We start from the raw sequence: 22,262 nt of genomic DNA on the forward strand, positions 1-22,262 counted from the left end.
CTCTATAGTAAGGGCTGTTGTAACAACTTGCTTAACCTCTACATCCTTATTCCAAAACAAGGCCATGCCTTCTTTCCTGTCCATAGCTTCCACAATCACACTTTCCTCAAACCTCAAAATTTTTTGTACCTTTTTCATGTAATGGAACCTGTTTTTGGTTTCACTTAGGAATATCATATTCGGGGAGAGGAGGTTATTAGCCTCCCTCAACTGGGGAACTGTCAAGGGGCTCCCTGCTCCTTGACAGTTCCACACCAAAACCTTCATTGTAACTTGAGGGGCCAGTTAAGGTTGGCCCCTTCCCCCTCTAGTTCCTCGCTCAGATGCCTTCCCCCAACTGCCATTTTGTTTCTCTTGGGGACCAACTCATTTACATGTACTTCCACCATATCCTCATCCACCAGGTTAATTTTTCTTTTCCCTTGCTGGCGAGTCCTCATCTTGTTCCCACTAAGTTCTCTCAAAGGCTGCCTAGAAATTTTGGGAGACCTCAGCTGTTTTTTCATTTTGCTGTTGTATTTCTGAACAGCCTTTGTACCCAAATCAGAGCTACCTGGATCAATATGCATTACATCTATTACAGGGCTACCAGGGCCTTCCTCCACCACTGATACTTGCATCAGCTCACTAGCTATTTGCTCAAGTCCTTTACTGTCCAAATCACCTTTAATTATCGAGTTTATATCTTGCTCCTCAGAGATACTTATCCTTCCTCCTTGTAACTCACAGTTATCCTTCTCCCCATTGGGAGTCCCAGAAGCTTCTGTGGTGCTTTTTTCCTTCTGACTTTTACTGCAAGCTGGAGTTGATCTTTGCCTGTTCAATTCATTGCTACTCACCCCACAACTTCGTTTCTGAGCCTCATGACCTCCTCTCTCTCTAGACCCCTCCTTTGCTGTCTGACTTTCTGCATTAACCTGTCTAAGAGTTTCATGTCTCCCAGTCATAGAGTCCTTATGTCTGTGTTCCATGTTCTCCTTAGCCTTTGTGTTTAACAGAACCATATCCCCATCTTTAAAGCCCCAATAGCTCTTCTCAGAATTGTACTTGTTCTGATGTTCCTTCTGCGGAGAGCCTCTCCCTATATTGGCTCTCATCCATGGACCATACTGATGTTCCTGCTTTCCTCTGCTTATCTGTATTATTGCCTTGCAGGACTTCTCTCCATGGCCAACCATTCCACACTTGTAACAGAAGTCTGGACACCTTTCATATCTGAAATTCAACCATTTCAAGGCTCCATTGACTTTCACTGTCGTCCCCCTAAGCAGAGGTAGAGAGGTATCCAGTACCACTAGAAGCTTTAAATGTCTTCCTTCTTTTCCTCCTACTTGAGGCACCAGTACGTCCTTTACCTCCTGAAAGATCGCACCTATTTTCCTCCCCACTTCCTTAGATATCCAATGCACAGGTAAATTCCATACTTGAACCCAGAAAGGTGCCAGGTCAAAAGCAGAAATATCATCTTCTATTCCTTCCACCCAATGTTTCATCACCAAAATTTGGTTGTCCATGACCCATGGTCCTCCTCCTACTATTCTGTCTCTGTCCTCCCTATTAGGAACATAGAACTGAAACAAATTTGGCCCCAATTCTATGATCCTTAGATTCCTCGGATAGCCCCAAGCTGTGGTCACAAAATTCTTGACCCCAACAAAGTTGGCCACTTTCTCACCCTTGATTCTCCCCACTAAACTCAACTGACATTCTTGGATACCTATATCTATCTCAACAACACCCAGGTCAGTTCCTTCGAGCTCTTTATCTGAAAGATCAAACTTTCTTATCGCATCCGCTAGTTCCTCCGCCATGGGGTCTAAAGAAAAACTAACACTGTCTCCTACTCACACTACTGAGACTCAGAAAAGCAGAACCAAGAACCGAAAAAACAGAGGAGAGAGCTGCCCAGGCAGACTAGATTGAACAAAGATCAGAGAACAGCCCTACCCCTGACGTCAAGACTTAGTCTCTAACCCCCCTTTTTTAAAACCTTAAGATTTTGTTTCTACTAATAAAAGAAAATAAAACTGAAAAGACAAGCCCCAAGCCTTAGAGCAGAAAAGAAAAACACAAGTTAAGACAGAGGGTTTAATGGCTATGAAGGTACCTGCCAACGCACTTACTTCTACTATGAAGTCTGTTTCCTTAGTCCAGATGAGCCAAGATCACTTCTGCATGCAGACGAAATCCGACAAAGTTGCTAAGTATAGCCATGAGATATCCCCACTGACTGAAGAAGCTCGGTTCTCTCAAAGTTCTCATCTTTTGGTAGATTCACTCATCCCAGTACGATTTTCTGTAGTACTAACAAGCATTAAGAATTCAGGGTGGCATCTAAATCTTGGGCATGTGTGTGAGGTTTTGCGGAAAATTTTGAAATAGTTTGAAACTCTCAAGGTTGAGAGACTAGCGCTCTTATCAAGAGAGAGAAACTCTCACTTTGGAGGGAAAACGTTGACTTGATCATCTGGCCGTGGCAATTCCGGTATGTATTGGTTTAACAATCTCAAGCGCAATTTCTCGATATCCATATCGAAAAACCTCTTGTTTTTCTTTAATTTGCCGAGCTTCGAAACTAATTGACAAAATTCCATCAGTTAACCCGGGAAATGATAACTGACCCGTTCCAAACTCCTGAATGCCTGGAAAAAATAGCGGGATAATTTTCAAAAAATTTTCATATTGAAGAACAAATAAAAACCCCAATCATGATGTTCTTCTTGCATTTTTTTTTCACTTCAAATACAGTATAAACATAATGATTTCCATAAAATGATATAGCACAAACCATCAAATTACGTGAACAGAAGAAGAAATTCAGCTACTTGAGAAGGTCAACGAGGGACACCTTTCGATGAATGATCAAAAGAAACGCTTTCGTTTAAGTAATGAATATTAGTTATCCAAGACAAAACAAGTTTTTCTTTTCTTTTCTTTTCCTCTTGAATTTACTATACCTGTTGTCGACGAGCAATCTTCTATGGACTTTGATGGTAGAGACTGACTGTTTGTCTAGGTACTAATTTGATGGTACAGACTGACTGTTTGTTTGGGTTCTACTGGCCACGATTAGTTCGTCAGACATGTCACCTGAAACATGGATTCGACTCGAGTCATCAATGGCATAGTGCAGAATCACTCTTGATTTTCTCTGCATCCTGCAAGTCTTATTGCTTGATCATTTGGAAATTTTTGATGATCGAGTACAGAATACTTTCCTTGTGACAATCCTTGCTGAATACTTGTGACAATCCATTGGATTAGTTTATGATCTTTTTCTTTCTTTTTTTTCCTTCTTTTTCTATATGTTCGTATAAATACACAAAAATTTCCTCGTTACCTACCTCTTCTTGAACTAACTTTTTATCACAAAATTGAAATTGTTATTGTTTTGAAAATATTGTTGAAGGTGCGAAAGGAGTCGCTAGAAAAAATGCCTGTAGCACGAGATAATTGTTTTTTCGTTGAATTAATTGCCTACCTGGATTTTATACATTGCACTAAAGAATTATTACAAAAAGAACTTTCTGCTGCTATTTTCTCATCTTTAACATTTATATTCTAACTAATTAGACTCTTCAGCAGCACAATTTCTTGCCAGTTTCCAATTATTCACTAACGGATTGGGGACATGACCAATCCCTGAAAGGGATTTGTTGAAAGAAAATAATAGTAGCAATCATTTAAAAATAGGCAACTTACAATTGCAGCTAACTTCTTGTTTATTTAACAATTTTTTGACATCCAAGACAACCAGATGATATTGATAAGGTCAACAATGGCTGGTTGATGGAGACTGGATATGTAGTTGATTACAAGCAATCAAATTGTGTTAGCATATTTATTTTAGTGAAATTCATGACCATATGATATTCTATATAGTTTCTCTCAGCAATTATAGAACAAATTATTGCTAGGAAAAGTAATATATTAAGATTTTTGAGAGAGGGTTGAGTTGGGTGATAAGGTAGAAGGGATCATAAGTAGAAGATCCTACGTTTAACATCTCCCACTTTTTGAAAAAAAAAATACAAAGATTTTATCCCTTCTCTTTTACAATCTTCTATGTTCCATCCATCGGTTTTACCTTCTTTTCTGTTGCCCTGTTTGTTTTAAATTCTAAATTTTTAGTTCAATCAATAAAATTCAGCATTAATCTTCAAATCTTATTGCTTAAATATTGGGTGATCTATTATGATTATTACAAAATTCATTTTTTAAAGGTATTTTTTGATAATCTATTGAACGAGTGTATGTTCTTTTCCTTTTTATGTCTCTAATACAGCAAACCTTCTTGTCCTTGTCAAGTATTATTTTATTGCGGAACTGAATTGATGGGAAAATAAAGTCAATGGGGACAACAACATTACATAAAACAAAGGGCAAAAGTTTTCATTGCCATTAAACTTTTGCTCATAACGGCTTTTGATCATCAAATAATTTTTCGTCATTAATTGGCCACTAACTTATCTAATCAGTATAACCGTGGCCGTTTCATAAACTTTGGCTCTTAATCTACAAAATAATCAAAATGCTTAGGAGTGTTTTTGCCCATGACTAAGCATTAATTATATTGGATGAATTCTGGAGTTGGTGAAAATACCACACGCACTGATCTTGTAGAACAGCAGGAGATAGGATATGATACATTTAGCAGTGGAGCTGTTTCGATGGAACTTAATGGAGCAAGGGTGTAGGGCCAAGTTAGTGGTAGACAAAATCGCACCGGTATTCTGATTATTTTGTAGATTAAGAGCCAATATCTACGAAATAGCTACGGTTGAGCTAGTTAGTTAGTTTAGTGGCCAATTTATAACAAAAAATTGTTTGATAATCAAAAGTTGATGCAAACAATAATTTAATGGTCGTTGAGGTTTTTTTCCCAAAACAAATCACATGTGGCACTAGATAATCCTTGATTTGTTGTATTAAACGCCTACTTGGTTTCGTATATTACATAATTAAATTAATTCTTGAAAACTTCACATTACAAAATTGTAAGGCAGCCTTTTCTTTTTCCTTATTAATTTTGCTAAAGATTAGCAATGATTTAGCTCTTACTTGCTTATGTGGAGGCAGCACCATATTAAACATAGCTCAATGTTGGATAGTCACAAATATCCTCCAAACACAGAAAAAGGGGGGAATAAAAAAGAAAAAAGAATCCAAGACTTCATTGATTTTTGGTTTGCTTCCAATGCCAAGTTCTAAATTGTTAGCTAGCTAAAAGATAAAACCAAGAAGAAACCCAAAAAAATTCAGAATTTTGAAATCTAAAGCCACACAATTATTTAAGGTGTCAATAGATTATTAGATATTATTGAACTCCAAATATTTTCATTATAAGTTTTCTGCATTTAATAGATCACAATAATAAAAGTGACAATTTTTCGGACCAAGGGCGCAAACAGTTGTCATAACAACCGTTCTGAACGATATAATATTTTTTTAATAAGGCTTAATTCTGCGTGAATTACTTGTAAAACTTAACAACAGATACACAATTATTATATATATGACCCATATGAATATTAACAAATTATCACACCTTTATTATAAGGATGTACAAAAAGTTTACATAGAGTTACAAAACATTTAAAAAATATTTCATTGTTCAGCGACGGTTGATAGACCAACAGTCCCTGTCCCGCTTCCCAATTTTCCAAGGTCAAAATTGAGCATCCTAGTAACCATTGAAATTGTGAACAAAGATGATAATATAGAACTCAAGGAACAAGATTCACACTTAATATCAAATGGTTGCAATAATTGGAAAAAAAAAAAACAGGAATACGTAAATACAGATCGAAATGCGTGTGGTTGTTGATCATTAGTACATGAATGACTCGATGAACAAATTAATGAGCTCTTTGGGAAAAAGCATACATTTTCCTTGAGAGACAACTTTGATACGTCTACTTGGTTTCTAATCTTTAGATGATTGGATTAATGTCTAAAAACTTCCCATTACGAAATTGTAAATGGTACGTTCTTTCCACGTAGAAATATAAGTGAGACAGTCACAAAAATAAAGTTATGGCTGCATCAAATTCAAACTAAAGAATTCAGAAGCTACAGAAATTACTTCTATAAACTGATTGAACATATACAAATAGCACTCTGGAAGTAAAACCAACCTAGTGAGTGAGTGGAATCCCACTCTGCATTGCTCTCTTCCAAATCTATGACAGACATGAATGGTTCTACATTCTAAGATGTGATGAGAGGAAATCCACTCACCTTATGATCTTAGCACTCAATCAACCGTGGCTCTGATAACAATCTTTAGATCCTGGCTTCCAGTACTCACCTGTTCTTGTTGAATTTGCTTTACAGAACTCACAGCAGACTCACAACACCCTCTCAGCTCAATCAATTCTAGATTCTCACATTTCCCTAAAGAAGAAGGGACCTCTTGCAGCTTCACACATTCGTACAAAACCAATTTCTCAAGACGGAGAAAACTATAAGAAGGGGCAATCCACAAGCAAACGTCCAACCGTGAGAATTTCAAGAATCTAAGGTTAGGGAACTCCCCTTCTTCCATTTCCCATTTTTCACCCACAAAGGAATTACACTCTAATTTAAGCACTTTAAGATTGGGCAGCTCTCCAATTGCTGACATTTTACTCCAGGGCTGATGGTTAAATGAGAGAGTCAACTTTTTCAAGTTGAATGGGTATTCGAACTCATATCCAACAAACCTTTGCAGCTTAAGTGATTGTAGACTGGTCAATTTGTCCAGCGTGAGAATCTTATTGCAATTTCCAGGGGATTTTGCCTCTGATCTGACTGTCACGCATTTTAACCTGCGGATGCTTGGTAACTTCGTTAATATATCTTGCAAGCTTTGAGAAAAGGGATCAACTGCAAGGCTTAAAGTGTTTAAATGATCAAGATGGATGGATACTTCAACATTGTCAATGGGTAAACAAAAACCACACCACATCGAGGAGTTTGTTGTCCATAGATGCCTCAATGTCTTGATGTTCCAGATAGTATTTGGCAACACAACCGCATCAAAGTTTCCTTTCACCAGAAAAGTTTCCAGCCTTGAGAGGTTGCCTATTGCAGACGGGATGTCCTTCATGTGTCCGTGAATCGCCAAGAATCTCAAATGAGCAAGGAATACTACTTCCATTGGAAAACTTGTACCAAAATCAAAGTCCCCCAAATCCAACACTCTAAGAAGTTTTAATACTGGAAACCCAGGGGAACCATCACGCAGCTTTGTAACCTTCCAGCTAAAGTTCCAATGGTAATAACTAAAGACGAACAAACAGCGTAAATTGGGAAAATACAGCCTCATCTTCTCAAGCTCCTCTTCCTTGATCAAGTAAATACACAGTCGATGGGGGCACGGCCCTGTAAAAGTAGAAATGTCGCTATCCCCGTGTAAAATCTGTAGAAAACCTTCGTTTTTAGCTTTTGCCAAACAAAACTCATGTACCAAATCATGAATTCGACATGTTTTGGCACCACCTGTAGTTCTTTGTTTGGTAACCGTAACTAAACTTCTACTAACCAAATCCATCAAGTAGTCTTCCGCCATGTCGTCTAAGCTCTTCCCTTCTGTCTTTTGGACAAATCCTTCAGAGATCCAAAGCCATAACAACCTTTGAACAGGAATATCTTGGTCTTCTCGAAATGCACCAAAATAAAGAAGGCATGGCTTCAAATATTCAGGTAGATGACTGTAACTCAGCTCCAATGGTTCAGTCTTCATAGAAGTGCTGGAACTAAGACTGTCTGCAAATTCTTGCCAGCAATATCGCTCAATTATTGAAAGAATTCCAGCAAAAATGACTACTGTGTGAGGTAACCCCTTGCACTTACATGCTATGTGCATTAAAACTTTGGTTAGTGTGGAAGGACAATTTTTTTGCCAAATATCTTCCTCTGAAGCAATGCAAAACACTCTTTGCCAGTAAGTTGGCGGAGATGGTAAGGCTTGCTATCAGGCTTAAATTGCAAAGACAAAATCTGAAACCTGCTGGTAAAGAGAATCCTGCTTCCATTGGCATCATTGGGTAGTGAATGTTTCAACAAATTCCATGCTTCAATGTCCCACACATCATCCAAAACAATGAGATACATATTTCTTGACAAAACCCTCTTTAACTCTGCGGCCAAATCGTCTTCGTCCATCCTCAGATATTTGTCAGGGCTCACCTTCACAGATTGGTCAGCGAACCTATAAACCACACTACATAAAATCTGAAGTAACAAATTGTGCTTGCTATATACTTGAGAAACAGTACAACAAGCACGAATATGGAAGTGGCATAAAATTGAAGGATGGTGGTAAACAGTGTTGGCTAATGTTGTCTTACCAAGTCCAGCCATACCCACAATTGAAACAATATCCCGCTTCTTTAAACCCTTGGTAAGTCTATTTGTAATTGTCATTACTTCTTCATCAAGGCCCACCAGAACTTCATCCAGTGCTGGGGTACTGAGTTGTGATTCCAAGTGAATAGATTTCTTGGTAACTCTCTGTGCTTCATTGTCATTCCTGATGCTGTCAGAGATTTTAAGGGCCTCAGCCTTCACATGCTTGATATCTCCTGCAACGGTATCCAACAATCAAGTTTATCCCCAAGCACAACAGAATCAATGACTAACTCTGTCTTGTAGGCCACCTCCATAACATGATCCCAAAGAGCCTGGAGTTTTCCATTCTGGTTGCGCTGCTTCACAATTTTCCATAGGAAAGATCTTAAAAATATAAGATCTTCTTGAACTCTTTGGATTTGATCCTTTGGGAAAGCAATTGAACCAGCCTCAGAAGTTGCTAGTTCCTTGAGATTTTCTAAGAAGAAATCAATGGAGCCCAACTCGTTGGTCCTAGGGAAACTAAGTGATGATGAAGTTGGCGGATAAGTTTGTGCAACTTCTTCCATCACAAATCGGAGGTCTTTCAACAAACAAAGAAGTGCGAGATCTGTTTCCTTTGCTAAGCTATATTTTATTTTCCTGACAGAAAGTGAGCAAATAACAATTCCTGCATCAATGATCATAGCTCCAATTCGATCCTTCATTCCATTAGATAGTGCATAGAACTTCTCCTGCTTCACATGGAGAAGAATACTCAGGAATTTTACTCCCTCATGGAGTTTCAGCATTTGATCCTGCATGGTAACTGTAAACATGGCATGACATTCTAGTATCTGGCTAAGAGCACCAAGGAGAGAATCAACAAATTCCTCCGCTATATACTTATTCTTCTCTGGAGCAAAAGTGAGTGGTGACCTTGATAGCACTTTTGAAGCTTTCAGCAGGGCTTTCAGGACACGTACAGATGTTACATGAAATTGGAAATCAACATGCTTAATCTTGCAGTAAGTTGTTGGAGATGGAAAGGCTCGCAATCACTAAATTGCGAAGTCAAATTCTGAAACCTGCTGGTGAAGAGAATCCTGCTTCTATTGGTATCATCTGGCAATGATCTTTCCAACATATTCCATGCCTCAATGTCCTACACATCGTCTAAAATGATAAGATACCTATTCCTAGTCAAACTCTGGTAGAGCATTACAGTCAAATCATCTTCATTCATCTCAAGATAATGGTCTGGCTCCTACAATTAATACTACACAACATCTTAGCTAACAAATTGTGCTTGCTGTAAACTTGAGAAACAGTACACCAAGCACGAATATGAAAGTAGCTTGAAATTGAAGGATCATAGTAGACTTTGTTTGCAAATGTTGTCTTACTAAGACCAGTAGTACCAACAATTGGAACAATGACAGGTGCCGAACCTGTACAATAATAATAATAATAACCTAAATACCACAAAAATCACTCAATAATTAATCCTAGGTACTGGAGCAGGGACTCTAGGTGTGCAATGGGTTACTTGATTCACCCTGTTCCCGAAGAGTTTGCTTAATTCGATATACCAGAATTAATTAGGTGACAAAAATTACTGAAAAGTAGACAGTGACAAGTAGGGTCGTCTCCTCAGGGACTGGGGATATTCGTCTCTTTTAAATTGCAATTGGTAAGGGGGGATTTCACCGGAATGAAACTAAAAATAATTAAACGATTCAAGTAAAAATGAATAATTAACTAGCACGAATATAGCAAGAAGTAAATCAAGAATAAATAAATTCTAGCCAATGATACAACTACTCAGACACAGTCCATTTATCCGATCATTGATGCAAGAAAGGTTCGCTTAATTTATTAATAGGTTAGTTATAGTCGCCGATGAACTCTAACGACCAATTTTTCCTTAATTTATAGATGACCAAGGTACAACCATTGATCACCCCTAACCAGAAAATACTCCCAGGTACGACCGTAGGAATTAATTTTTCAATTGCATTAATAACTAGAAAAACCTAACCCTAATCAATAACACGCTACGAGGGTTATTTAAATTAGATTGCACGTTCCCATAATGTGTAAGCACACCAGTTGCTACTAATATGAATCAATCAAATAATTACGGATTTAATTGACTAAATTGACACGAGATTAATAAATCACATTGAACATCAGGCCCTTGACATCCAATTAATAAAATAATCCCATGAAAATTCAAGCAGACAACGTACAAATATTAATAAATTGAGGAATGCGTGAAAACTAATTAGATCTCACAGGTTTTCGGGACTGCACCGTCGAGTTGACCCTTGACTAGATGGAAGGCTTAGCCACGCCGCATGAATAAATCTCTACGCAAATTAATGGATTGCGAAGGCATTGCGTTTTTTACTAGAAAGTAAGGAATAAGAGATGTTTTTCCCGTTGGGAAATATTGTCGAACACTTGGCATGTGTTAAAGGCCAGTCGGAAGAGAGAAAACTAAAAACTATGCTAAAAGCTAAAACTAGAGCCGCCAATAGCTTCTGTACGTTTTTTCCTTATATAGGAACAAAAGAGAGAGGACTAAAAGCTATCTAGTCTGTGGTCCCCCCGAAAAATAATACAACGAGCCTGCCAAATTCTTCTTTCTTTAAGCCTCTCTTCGTTTCTTTCTCTCAAGAGCCCACATGAAGAAAAAACCTCTTCCTTCCTCGTGGTCCCCGCTAATGTCCCTCTTAAAAGCCAAAAAAGATTACTAATGCTCTCTCCCGTAGGACTTGAGCCAATGAAGTACAAAAGGTGGGCCCTAACCCAATTGTCTCTTGTTTCCTTTCTCTTTGGTAGTTTTCTGCTCCATCCCCTGAAATTAAATCCAAATACCGAATATAAGTAGATATTAGTACTTAACACAATATTTGGCAGGGATAAAAGCGAAAATTTAGTAATAAAATTACTAACAAATAATACCCTATCAATTCCCCCCACACCCGAATCATACTTGCCCTCATGCATGGGGACAACAATCGGACACCAAGATTGGACATTGGCTATTGCTCCAATCACCGTATTGCTCAGATACCCAAAGACATATATATCAAGCATCTCAGGTTAAGACCAAGGAAAAATCACTCCGGTTATCTTCCTAACCACAAACTCCTCCAATTCACAACCAACTACTCTAAGAAAAGGGAATGATTGCCCACATTTTTCAGCAAACGGTCCAACTATTAATCCAAATCTCGACATTAACGCATGGATCGGCGCGCTGACTTCCGTCACATTTAACACAATCTTCATTTCAGTTTTTTTTGGTGACTTAGTCTCTAGCCATTAGAGTCTTTTGACACGAACTCCAACATTTATCAGATGGAGGAGCCCGGTTACTCAGCTCCTATCGCTAGGTGACCGTGTACTGATAGAAATCACTACCTTTTGACGCGAGAATCGACACTTTAGGTGAAGATCTCCGGTTACTCGGTGGTGATAGCTAGCGGAGCACAGCCAACTCTAACCATATAGCATAATAATAACAGCAGCCAGCCCCAATAACAGCAACCAGCCCCAACCAGCTAGAGATTCCTGAACTTAACCCCCTTAACTTGATATCAATTTTTTTTTTTACTCGGCAATATCAGAATTAGAGACAAAAACCAACATCCAACTTGGTATTCAAATTAGAACTGACCACTAGAGAAAGGGAGACAAAATAAATGTGAATCAGATAAATATCAAACTAAGAGTAAAGGAAAAGCACCAGTCAGGGAATACTAGCACTCAAACAGAGAACCCCCCCAACACCGAAATGACACATTGCCCTCAATGTGATAAACCAGCAATAAAAGTAAAGAGAAGGGCAACGGTACTTCCCCAGGGTCGTCAAAACATGGGAGGGTTAGGCGGAAACTGAGGAGGAAACCCGGCTTGCTGCATAAATGCCGCCAAATTCTGCGCCATATTGTGCACGTTAACGTCAATGTGTTTCAGCCGCGTCTCAAGCCTCTCGACCGTGTTTCGGAGTTGGTGTCATTCCTCGGCCGTTGGGACGGGAGGGGGAGGAGCGGAAGAAGAAGGACCGGGGTCACCGCTCGCCGTGGAGGCTCTGGTAAAGGATGAACGAGGAGGAGGTCGAATCGGTCTCGGGGGGACAATCTCCCACCTGTTGTCACCCTCCCGTACCAAACCCATTCGCTCCAAGCACGGGATGTCCAAGGCCTCCATTTGACAAGCAACATGTAAATCATGGTTAGAGAGATCAGGCAACTGCAAGTTGACAGGTGCCGAACCTGTGCAATAATAATAAATAAAACCTAACTACAACCTAAAATAATCAATAATCAATCCTAGTATTGGAGCAGGGACTCTAGGTGTGCAATGGGTTACTTGATTCACCCTGTTCCCGAAGAGTTTGCTTAATCCGATATACCTGAATTAATTATTTAACTGAACTCACTAACTAGTAGTCAGTGGCAAGTAGGGTCGTCTTCTCAGGGACTGGAAAAAAATTTATTTCTTTTCGAATCAAGACAAATGGGGGAATTTTCACGATTAAATGCTAAAAATAAATTAACTGCAGAGAATAATGATAGGGTATAATTTGTTAGTAATTTTATTATTAATTTCTCCTTTTATTCCTGATAAATATTGTGTTAATTGCTGATATCTACTCATATTTGGTATCTGGACTTAATTTCAGGAATGAAACAGAAAACTACCAAAAAGGAGGGATTTTATGAAGAATATGGAGACTTCTAAGGGCTTCAATCCTTGGGCCCTTGGATTGGTGGGGACCACAAAGCTATAAGTCATTTGGGCTCTTCAAAGAAAGCTACGTAAAGAGACTTGGAACAAGAAGTACTTTGGAGGCTTTGTCCACATGTGTGGGGACCACCTAGATAGCTTTAGTCTATCTTTCTTTTGTTTCTTAAATAGGGATAACGTAGGGAAAGAAGACGTCTCTAGTTTTTAGTGTTTTAGTTTAGTTTTAGTTTTTCTTTCTCCTGACTGGCCTCTGACACACGCCAGGTGTTTGACGATATTCCCCAACGGGAAAAACACCTTTTATTCCTTGCTTCTTAATAGAAAACGCAATGCCTTTGCAATCTATTAATCCGTGTGGTGATTTAATTATGCGGCGTGGCTAAGTCTTCCATCTAGTCAAGGGTCAACTCGACGGTGCAGTCCCGAAAATCTGTGAGATCTAATTAGTTTTCACGTGTTCCTTTATCTATTAATATTTGCATGTTGCCTGATTTAATTTTCATGGGATTATTTTATTAATTGGATGTCAAGGGTCCGATGTTCAATGTGATATATTAATCTCGTGCCAATTTAGTCAATTAAATCCGTAATTGTTTGATTGATTAATATTAGTGGCAACTGGTGTGTTTACACATTAGAGGAGCGTCCAATCTAATTTAAATAACCCTCGTAGCGTGTTATTGATTAGGGCTAGGTTTTTCTGGTTATTAATGCAATTGAAAAATTAATTTCTACGGTCGTACCTAGGAGTACTTTTCTGGTTAGGGGTGACTAATGGCTGTACCTTGGTCACCTATAAATTAAGGAAAAATTGGTCATTAGAGTTCCTCGATGGCTATAACTAGTCTATTAATAAATTAAGTGAACCTCTCTTGCATCAATGATCGGATACATGGACTGTGCCTGAGTAGTTATTCCTTGGCTAGATTCTTAATTATCATTCATTTGATTTTAGTAATTTGTTATTTAATTTTTAGTAGTTTCTTAGATTTTATTTGACTTTATTTGATTGTCACTTTCTGCACAAAATCACCCCCTTGTCACTGTGAACTTGAAAAGAAACAATTACTCCCAGTCCCTGTGGATTCGACTCTACTCACCACTATCTATAGAAATTATTTTTAGTTTGAGCAGGTATTTATTATTGCACAGGCTGACGACCTGTCAATTTTTGGCGCCGTTGCCGGGAACTGGCGTTATTATTTGTTTCTTTTTAAATTCATTTTTTTGTCCTAATTTTCTGGTTTTCTTCTAGTGTATGCCTCGATCTTCTCGTACAGGTGATTTGATTTTTGACCCTGAGGTAGAGAAAATCGCGCGTAGGACGAGAAAGGAAACCAGACAGCTCAGAGAGGAGCACTCCAGTGCTACATCTCAGAGACCTGAGTCAGGAGTCGAACCAACAGATTCATTTGGTGGCACCTCGAGTGACTCGGAGCAAGAAGAAATCCCCATGGCTAATGCACGAACATTAAGGGAGTTGGCTGCCCCTAATTTAAATCAGCAGCCTTTGTGCATTACTTTCTCGAGTTTGAGTGAAAACACTTCATTTGAGTTAAAATCTGGTTTGATTGCTCTTTTACCCTCTTTTCATGGTTTATCAAGTGAAGAGCCGTATAAGCATCTGCAGGAATTTGACGTCGTATGCAACAGTATGAAGCTCTCGGGGATTACAGAAGAGCAGATAAAAATGAGGGCATTCCCCTTTTCCTTGAAGGATTCTGCAAAGGACTGGCTATACTACCTGTCACCAGGTAGCATCACCACGTGGGACCAATTGAAGAAAAAATTTTTGGATAAATATTTTCCTGCGTCCAGGGCTGCAAGTCTAAGAAAAGAAATTTGTGGGATCAAGCAGCATCCAGGGGAGTCGCTCTATGAGTATTGGGAACGGTTCAACTTCTTGTTGCACAAGTGTCCCCAGCATCAGATAAGTGAGCAGTTGCTCATTCAGTATTTTTATGAGGGACTCCTTTTTAGAGACAGGAGCATCATTGATGCTGCAAGTGGAGGGGCACTGGTGAACAAAACCCCTCAGGAAGCACGGGAGTTGATTGAGAGGATGGCAGAGAATTCACAACAATTCGGTACGAGAGAGGATTGTCCAATACGCAGGGTGAATGAGGTAGAGACACCCTCCATGCAGCAGCAGCTAACTGAGTTGACCGCGTTTGTTAGGCAACAGGCTGTGAGAAATGCATCACAAGCCAGGGTATGCAGGATTTGCACTGGTATAGGTCACTCTGCAGATATGTGCCCAATGATTCAGGAAGAAACTGCAGAACAGGTGAACATGACTGACCACGCGCCCGCGCCAAGGAAGCAGTACGACCCTTACTCAAGCACCTACAACCCCGGGTGGAGAGATCATCCCAACCTCAGTTATGGAGGGAATAGGCAACCCAACTTTACACCGAACAGGCAGTCTAACTTTGTGCCAAATAAGCCACCAGGGTACCAGCAGCAATACCAATCCCGACCACCTCCGCCCCCAAGCTCTGGTCCATCTTTGGAGGAGATGATGAAACAAATGATGACAACCATGGCGCAAAATCAACAAATGATGACAACCAGTATGCAAAATCAGCAAAGGACGGACTCCGAAATGCAGGATATAAGGAGTCAGATAAGTCAAATGGCCACAACAATCAACCGTTTGGAGTCCCAAGTAAATGGAAGATTGCCATCCCAACCTGAACTGAACCTGAAGAACGTAAGCGCAATGACTTTAAGGAGCGGGAAGGAAATTCAGGGGCCTGAACTTATGATCCCTAAGGATAAGGATGAGGAAAAGATCGAAAATGAACTTAAGAGGGAGGACAGCAATGGTGCAGATCTAAAGGTACTTCCAGACCCAGTAATTACAGTTAAAACTAATCCCCCTCCATTTCCTTGCAGGTTGGAAAAATCGAAGAAGCAGGACAAGGAGAAAGAGATCCTGGAGGTGTTTCGCAAGGTAGAGATCAATATCCCCCTACTAGACGCCATCAAGCAAGTGCCGAAGTATGCAAAATTTCTGAGGGACCTATGTGTCAATCGAAGGAGGCTGAGGGGAGATGAAAGAGTTATTGTTGGGGAGAATGTGTCAGCAGTTCTCCAAAGAAAGCTACCACCAAAGTATGGGGATCCAGGTAGGTTTACTGTCCCATGCAAGATAGGTAATACTCTGATTAGAAATACCTTGCTGGATTTAGGAGCATCGATCAACGTAATGCCAAAATCTATGTATGCTTCTCTTCTCGGTCCATTAAAAGAAACCGAGATAATAATTCAATTAGCTGACCGAACAAATGCATACCCTGATGGGTTGGTCGAGGATGTGCTGGTTAAAGTTAATGAATTGATATTCCCGGCTGACTTTTATGTACTTGACATGGAAGATGATCATTCCCCTGACCCCTCACCTTTGCTACTAGGTAGACCCTTTTTTAGCACAGCACAGACAAAAATTGACGTTTAATAAGGGTACATTGTCCATGGAATTTGATGGAGAACTAGTCCACTTTAATATTTTCGATACAATGGAACATCCTGTTAACTCTCACCCTGTGTTTGCTATTCATGCTATTAATTCCTCTGTGCAAGAATTTTCTGAGTTTGCTTGTAGGGATAAATTCAAACTTACTGAGAACAAGTATAAGGGGATGAAAGCACTGTATGAGGTGAAAAGGAGTAGAAAATTAAGAAAGAAGGCTGCACTCAAAGGCTATTTGGATCCTGGAGGAGGGCCACCGATTTCCAGGAAAATTGAGTTACACCCAGATTGAAGAGTGGTGTTCAATGTCTAGCCAAAGACATTAAAGAAAGGCGCTCATTGGGAGGCAACCCAATTGTTCCTTTTAATTATTTGTTCAATTTCGTGTGGTAGTTTAGAGGTGTTCTCCTTGAATTCAACTGATTTTGGGTTTCAGTTTTCGTTTTTGCTGATTTATAGGTGCCCTTCAGTCATGACGCGCCCGCGTGGTGATGTGCAGGAAGCTCACGATCAGAAAATTCAGAAACTTCTGGGAGCTCTCTTGCCCTCATGACGCGCCCGCGTCACGTTCGCGGGAAAGGTAGGGATTCAAAAAAAAAAATTAAAAAAAAATTTTAAATAAAAAATATTTTTTTTCTTATCACCGTAGCTTCAGTTTCCCAAACTCAAAAAAAAAAAAAAAAAAAAAAGAAAAATCGTAATCAATTTCCGAGAAAACAAAAGAAAGGAAAATTATTTCCGTGGCCCGAAGAGCCTCATAATTGGAAGAAAAAGAAACGGAACGTTTTTTTTGGGAAAAAAAAAAAGCAATTTTTTTTTCTTTCTTTTCTTCTTTTTTTTTTTCTTTCTTCTTCTTTCTTTCTTCTACTCTGTTCCCCTGCTGGTCCGTCGCCCCGGCTACCCGCGCACCTCCAAGCTCAGTGCCGCCCTCAGCTCTCTCTCCGTCACCAGATCTGCCACCCCTGACCGCACCTCATTCCCCATTTTGATCCGGTTTCAGGGAAGTACCGTTGCCCCTCCCTTTTTTTTTTTCTGCTATTATATTATCACATTGAGGGCAATGTGTCATTTAGGTGTGGGGGGGGTCTTTGTTTGGGTGCTAGATATTTCCCATTTCCGTTTCTGGGGTGTTTTCCTATGTTTTTAGTTAAGTGTTTTCTGTTTTAGGAGTTGTTCCTTTATCCCTTTTGGGTGATTTTCTCTTGCTTTTGTCTTGGTGAATATGTTGACAGCCCACTCATTTATTGTTAGCTGTGATTTATGCTATGAGTTGGGTTTCGGTGGCTAGTAAAAGCATGCTTTCTTGGTGAATATTTTGAGTTTAACGACTTGGTGCAATTTATGGCTAACTTGTTTAGGCAATATAAATATTTTGCCTGCATTGTTGTGTAGTTTGGTCTCCTGTTTACCTTAGTTCTCCATATTTAGGACATGACGCGGGCTATGATCTGTAATTACTTGGTATTTTGATGTTTTATGGTGAATAACATATGCCTATATTCCGCTAGTGTCGCCACCTAGTAACCGGGAGCCTTCACCACAAGTGTCGGCTCTCGCGTCAAAAAGTGGCGATATCTATGGGTAAATAGTCTTGGAGCTATGAAAGGTCGAGTAACTGGGCTCTTTCATCTAAAAATGTCAGAGTTCACGTCAAAAGACTTGAATAGCTCGGGACTAAGCATTATTCGTACAATGCAAAAAGAAAAAAAAAGAAAAAAAAATAAAGGAAAAAAAACAGAAGAAAAAAAAAAGAAAATCAGATGTGCAGAATATGTGAGTTTATGATCATATTGGCCTGCCGATCCTTGGTTCGTAATGTTGAGATTTTGGTTGCCAGTTAACCTAATTACTGACTGTTGCTAGTTAATATTTGGATTTCCTAAACCAAGTAGCCATGAATTGGACAGGTCTAGGAACTTAGGAGTTAACCGGGAGAGATATGTCTTGACACTTAGCCACTAAATCTTGATTTTGGGTATAAGCACAGCTGGCAACGATAATGTGAAAGCTAGCCTATTTTGAGTTGAGTTGTCCCCATGACTGGAGAAAAATTTATTTCTTTTCGAATCAAGACAAATGGGGGAATTTTCACGATTAAATGCTAAAAATAAATTAACTGCAGAGAATAATTAATTTAAAGAAATAATTGGAGAAACTCTAGCCAAGGGTACACTTCAGAAATGGTTCATGCAACTGATCATCGATTCAAAAATAATTCCAACATTTATTTAATAGATTGGTTACAGTTGTCAACGTGATAAACAACCAATCTTTCCTTAATTTATCGATAGCTAAGGTACGACCGTTAGCTATTTCTCTAACCCAAAAATAATCCTAGGTACGACCGTAGGATTTAATTTCTAGATTGCATTAATTATTAGAAAGGCCCAATCCTAACCAATAAACACGCTACGAGGGTTTATTTAATCTAGATCATATGTCCCCCTGATATAAACCCAATTATGCCAGTCGCTACTGAGATAGAAATAACGAACAATTACGGATTCAATTACCCCTATTTAGCAAAATAGCCTATATGAATAATTAATTATTGCGCACTAACCAATCATACACAAGGCTATAGCGATTAAGAGTAAGGAACATGTAAATACCAATAAATGAAGAAAACAATTAAAAAAAATGGTTTAGATCTCACAGTATTAGTTGAACCAATTCATCAGTTGCTCCCTTGACTAAAAATAGGGGTTTAGTTCCCCATGATTAGAGTACAGGCCATGCGGGCAAAGCTGGAGGAAGCCGTCAATTCTTTAATCAAAGCAAACGGAAGAAATTGACCCTCGTTCACTTCGGTCAACCGAAGAAAGAAAAAGAAACAATTGATTATAGTTGCTTCCAATTGATTTCCAAGGCTTTCAATTTCCTGCGGTCAAAGCTAGAATGAAAAACATTTCCAAAGGTCCACAATTGTGGCTCCTCTTTGCTTTCTTTCTTTCCTTACAAAAACAACATACGAGAGATTGCTTTGCTTGGTTTTGTTTTCAATCAATTCGCAAAAGATAGAAAAGCCAGGATGCAAAGTCAACAATTGTGGCCTTCTTTGCTTTCTTTCGGATTGCTAAGTAAAAGACCTACGAGAGAAAAGATTTCTCAATTGTTTCATTCCTCAATTCAGTCAAAGCTAATGAAAAACTCACAAGAATCACAAAGTCAACAACGATGGCTTTGTCTTCTCCGATTGTTTTCCTTTCCGAAGCTGCGGCTCTCCAGTCTAATTAAAAAGCAAGCTCCCTAAACCTAAGCCGCGCGAGAGATAATAATTTCCCCCTCTCCGAAAATTGTTATTTATCAAAATTGCAACCAGACTCCCTCAAAATATAATAAAATGATATCTATTACAATTAAGTTTCTTCAACTCCTCGAGCGGACCCCAGTACTTGAAGTGGCTCCCGTGCGACGAATCTTCTAAATTTCAATTTCAAACACTTTTCAGTACCAATTCCTGCAGTTAGGACCAAAGCAAAATATCAGTAGAATCCACCCAATTAATGAAGATATTCAGTCAAATAATTATGCAATAACGCCCAAAACACCCCACTAAAGTACACCCTATCACAAGTTAACAGCCAAATGGGTGATATACGACCTAAGAATCAAGGGGCGCTTCTTTTTTGTCAAAACATACTTAAATTGAGAAGCGAGCTAGCACCCCAAGTTAACTTTAATATTATTATGCATGTACCATATGAAAAAGAACTCTGGCTTAGACAGTATACCCGAGCTATCTCGCCTACCCGAGAAACTATACGCTAGGAAGCGCTGGATGTAACGAGAAGCCGGGTTCTTGATGTAAGAGCTCTTGGACTGGCGAGAATCATAAGGGGCAGGGTCGACGGACAGCGCCTCCCACATATCTCGATAACGAGAGAAAAAAGGCTCTATGTTGTCGCAGGCACTCTCGGCACACTCCCGAGAGGCGGCATAGGCCGGATCAATAAAGCCAAAAGCTAAATTAAAATCAGTAATTGACTGGTGGAACTCTTGACCCATCAATCGAAAGCGAATGGCATCGGGGGTAGACACAGTATAACCGGTAGTAATGGTGAACTCAAAAGTGGCATAAAACTCCTTAACCAACTCAACAAAGGCCGGGAGGTCAACAATACGGGAATATGGGCGCCACCCAATGCCATTGATCAAATGGTGGAATAGGACGCTAATATCTAGAAGGCCCAAGGTGGCGGCGTCTAGATATCTGCAGGGAGTGATCTGCCGCTCACAACAGATAGCATATCGCTGCTTGTCGGCGGTCCTAGTGAAGTGCAGATTTCCCCCAAAATGTGCAGGGTCAGAGATATGGACGCTCCTCTGTCTCCCAAGGCGAGCTCTCCTCCCAGAGGAAGAAGGTTCGTGCGAGGGGTCAGAGGCGGGAATAGTGGGTTGGGGTGGTGGAGGCTGTGATTGCCTAGGTGTCCTAGACTTAGAAGAAGATCAAGGTCTCACCATGGTGACCAACAGGCAAACCAAAACAATAGAAAGCACAATACAGGAATCCAAGAGCTAGAAAAAGACGCCAAACAGGTCAAGTAGACCCAACTGATTAGCAATACACAAAAGGAAAGGAACCGTAGCCGTCCAATTGATTGATAATGCGGAATTGACTCAAAACGTGAGAAATGGACTCAATTGATACCAAAAACTGCCCCCAACAATTGACAAATGAAGACCAAATGTATGCACCCCCACAACGCCCAAAATGGCTTCAATAGTACGAGAACAGATCAATCACAGAATCCCAACACAACTAGTACCACTGGTGCACAACAAAAGTAAATCAGAGCAACAAGCAATCAGTCACGAAAACCGCTTAGAACATGCAACCAATGTCAATAAGCAAAAAGAAGCATCACAGAATCCCAACACAACTAGTACCACTGGTGCACAACAAAAGTAAATCAGAGCAACAAGCAATCAGTCACGAAAACCGCTTAGAACATGCAACCAATGTCAATAAGCAAAAAGAAGCATCACGGGCGCCCCCTAATTTAACCAGCAATCGCAGCAATTTACCCACAATTTGACACCAATTATATGAATTAGACACAATTGGACCCAAAATCGGAACCACTGTCTCTAAATGGACAGTCAATTACCCAATACAATTTACCAAATTAGCAATTGGGCCAAGCAACAGGCAATTCCATCAACCACCGAATGAAATTCGAGAAAATATTAAAAAGTTTGGCAACACCGCAACCAGTACCACTGATGCACACACAAGATGAATAAATGCCAAGCCAAGTGCTACCACCAGTACCACTGGCGTAAACACGAAGAAATTAAACTAAACAGTCCAACACTTCAATAAATATCGGAAAATTTCCCACCTATGGCAGCAATTAAACCCACATTGGTCCAAAATTGGCTCTAGAAATTACCCCAAATCAACACTTTTGTTTACCTAGCAAGAAACCCACACACAAAATCCAACAATTAATGCTAATCGGGGAAGAAATCACAATACCTCCACCTGTTAATTTAAACAGGTGGTGATGGGCGGCAATGGAGGAGGAAGAGAGGCGTGGCGCTGTGTGCGAGCTCGTGGTCAGCAGCGGCGAACGTATGCGTGGCGCTGGCGACTGCGTGCACAAGTCGCGGAGGGTAGGAGCTTGTGGCGTCGGCGCGCGGCGATTGACAGTTGCGCGGCCGGAGGCGGCAGACAGCAGCGATGGGGGGAAGAACGGTGAGCTGGTGA

The 22,262-nt window shown here is 39.9% G+C and overlaps 3 protein-coding genes across 3 annotated transcripts; 1 reads left to right on the plus strand and 2 right to left on the minus strand.

The window, feature by feature from the left end:
• Window positions 1–6,256: 6,256 nt before the first annotated feature.
• On the minus strand, window positions 6,257–7,849 carry LOC113776875 (putative late blight resistance protein homolog R1A-10). Its single transcript, XM_027321925.1, has one exon. The coding sequence runs from the start codon at window positions 7,847–7,849 to the stop codon at window positions 6,257–6,259; it is 1,593 nt and encodes a 530-aa protein (XP_027177726.1).
• Window positions 7,850–7,860: 11 nt separating this feature from the next.
• On the minus strand, window positions 7,861–9,486 carry LOC113776876 (putative late blight resistance protein homolog R1B-17). Its single transcript, XM_027321927.1, has 3 exons — window positions 9,402–9,486; window positions 8,626–9,283; window positions 7,861–8,521 (listed from the first exon to the last, which is right to left on the minus strand). The coding sequence occupies exons 1-3, from the start codon at window positions 9,484–9,486 to the stop codon at window positions 7,861–7,863; spliced, it is 1,404 nt and encodes a 467-aa protein (XP_027177728.1).
• Window positions 9,487–15,367: 5,881 nt separating this feature from the next.
• LOC113776877 lies at window positions 15,368–16,534 on the plus strand. The gene has a single exon (XM_027321928.1). The coding sequence runs from the start codon at window positions 15,368–15,370 to the stop codon at window positions 16,532–16,534; it is 1,167 nt and encodes a 388-aa protein (XP_027177729.1).
• Window positions 16,535–22,262: the final 5,728 nt, after the last annotated feature.

Source organism: Coffea eugenioides, chromosome 7 (assembly GCF_003713205.1).
Source record: "Coffea eugenioides isolate CCC68of chromosome 7, Ceug_1.0, whole genome shotgun sequence".
In the NCBI taxonomy this organism is placed as follows: Eukaryota; Viridiplantae; Streptophyta; class Magnoliopsida; order Gentianales; family Rubiaceae; genus Coffea; species Coffea eugenioides.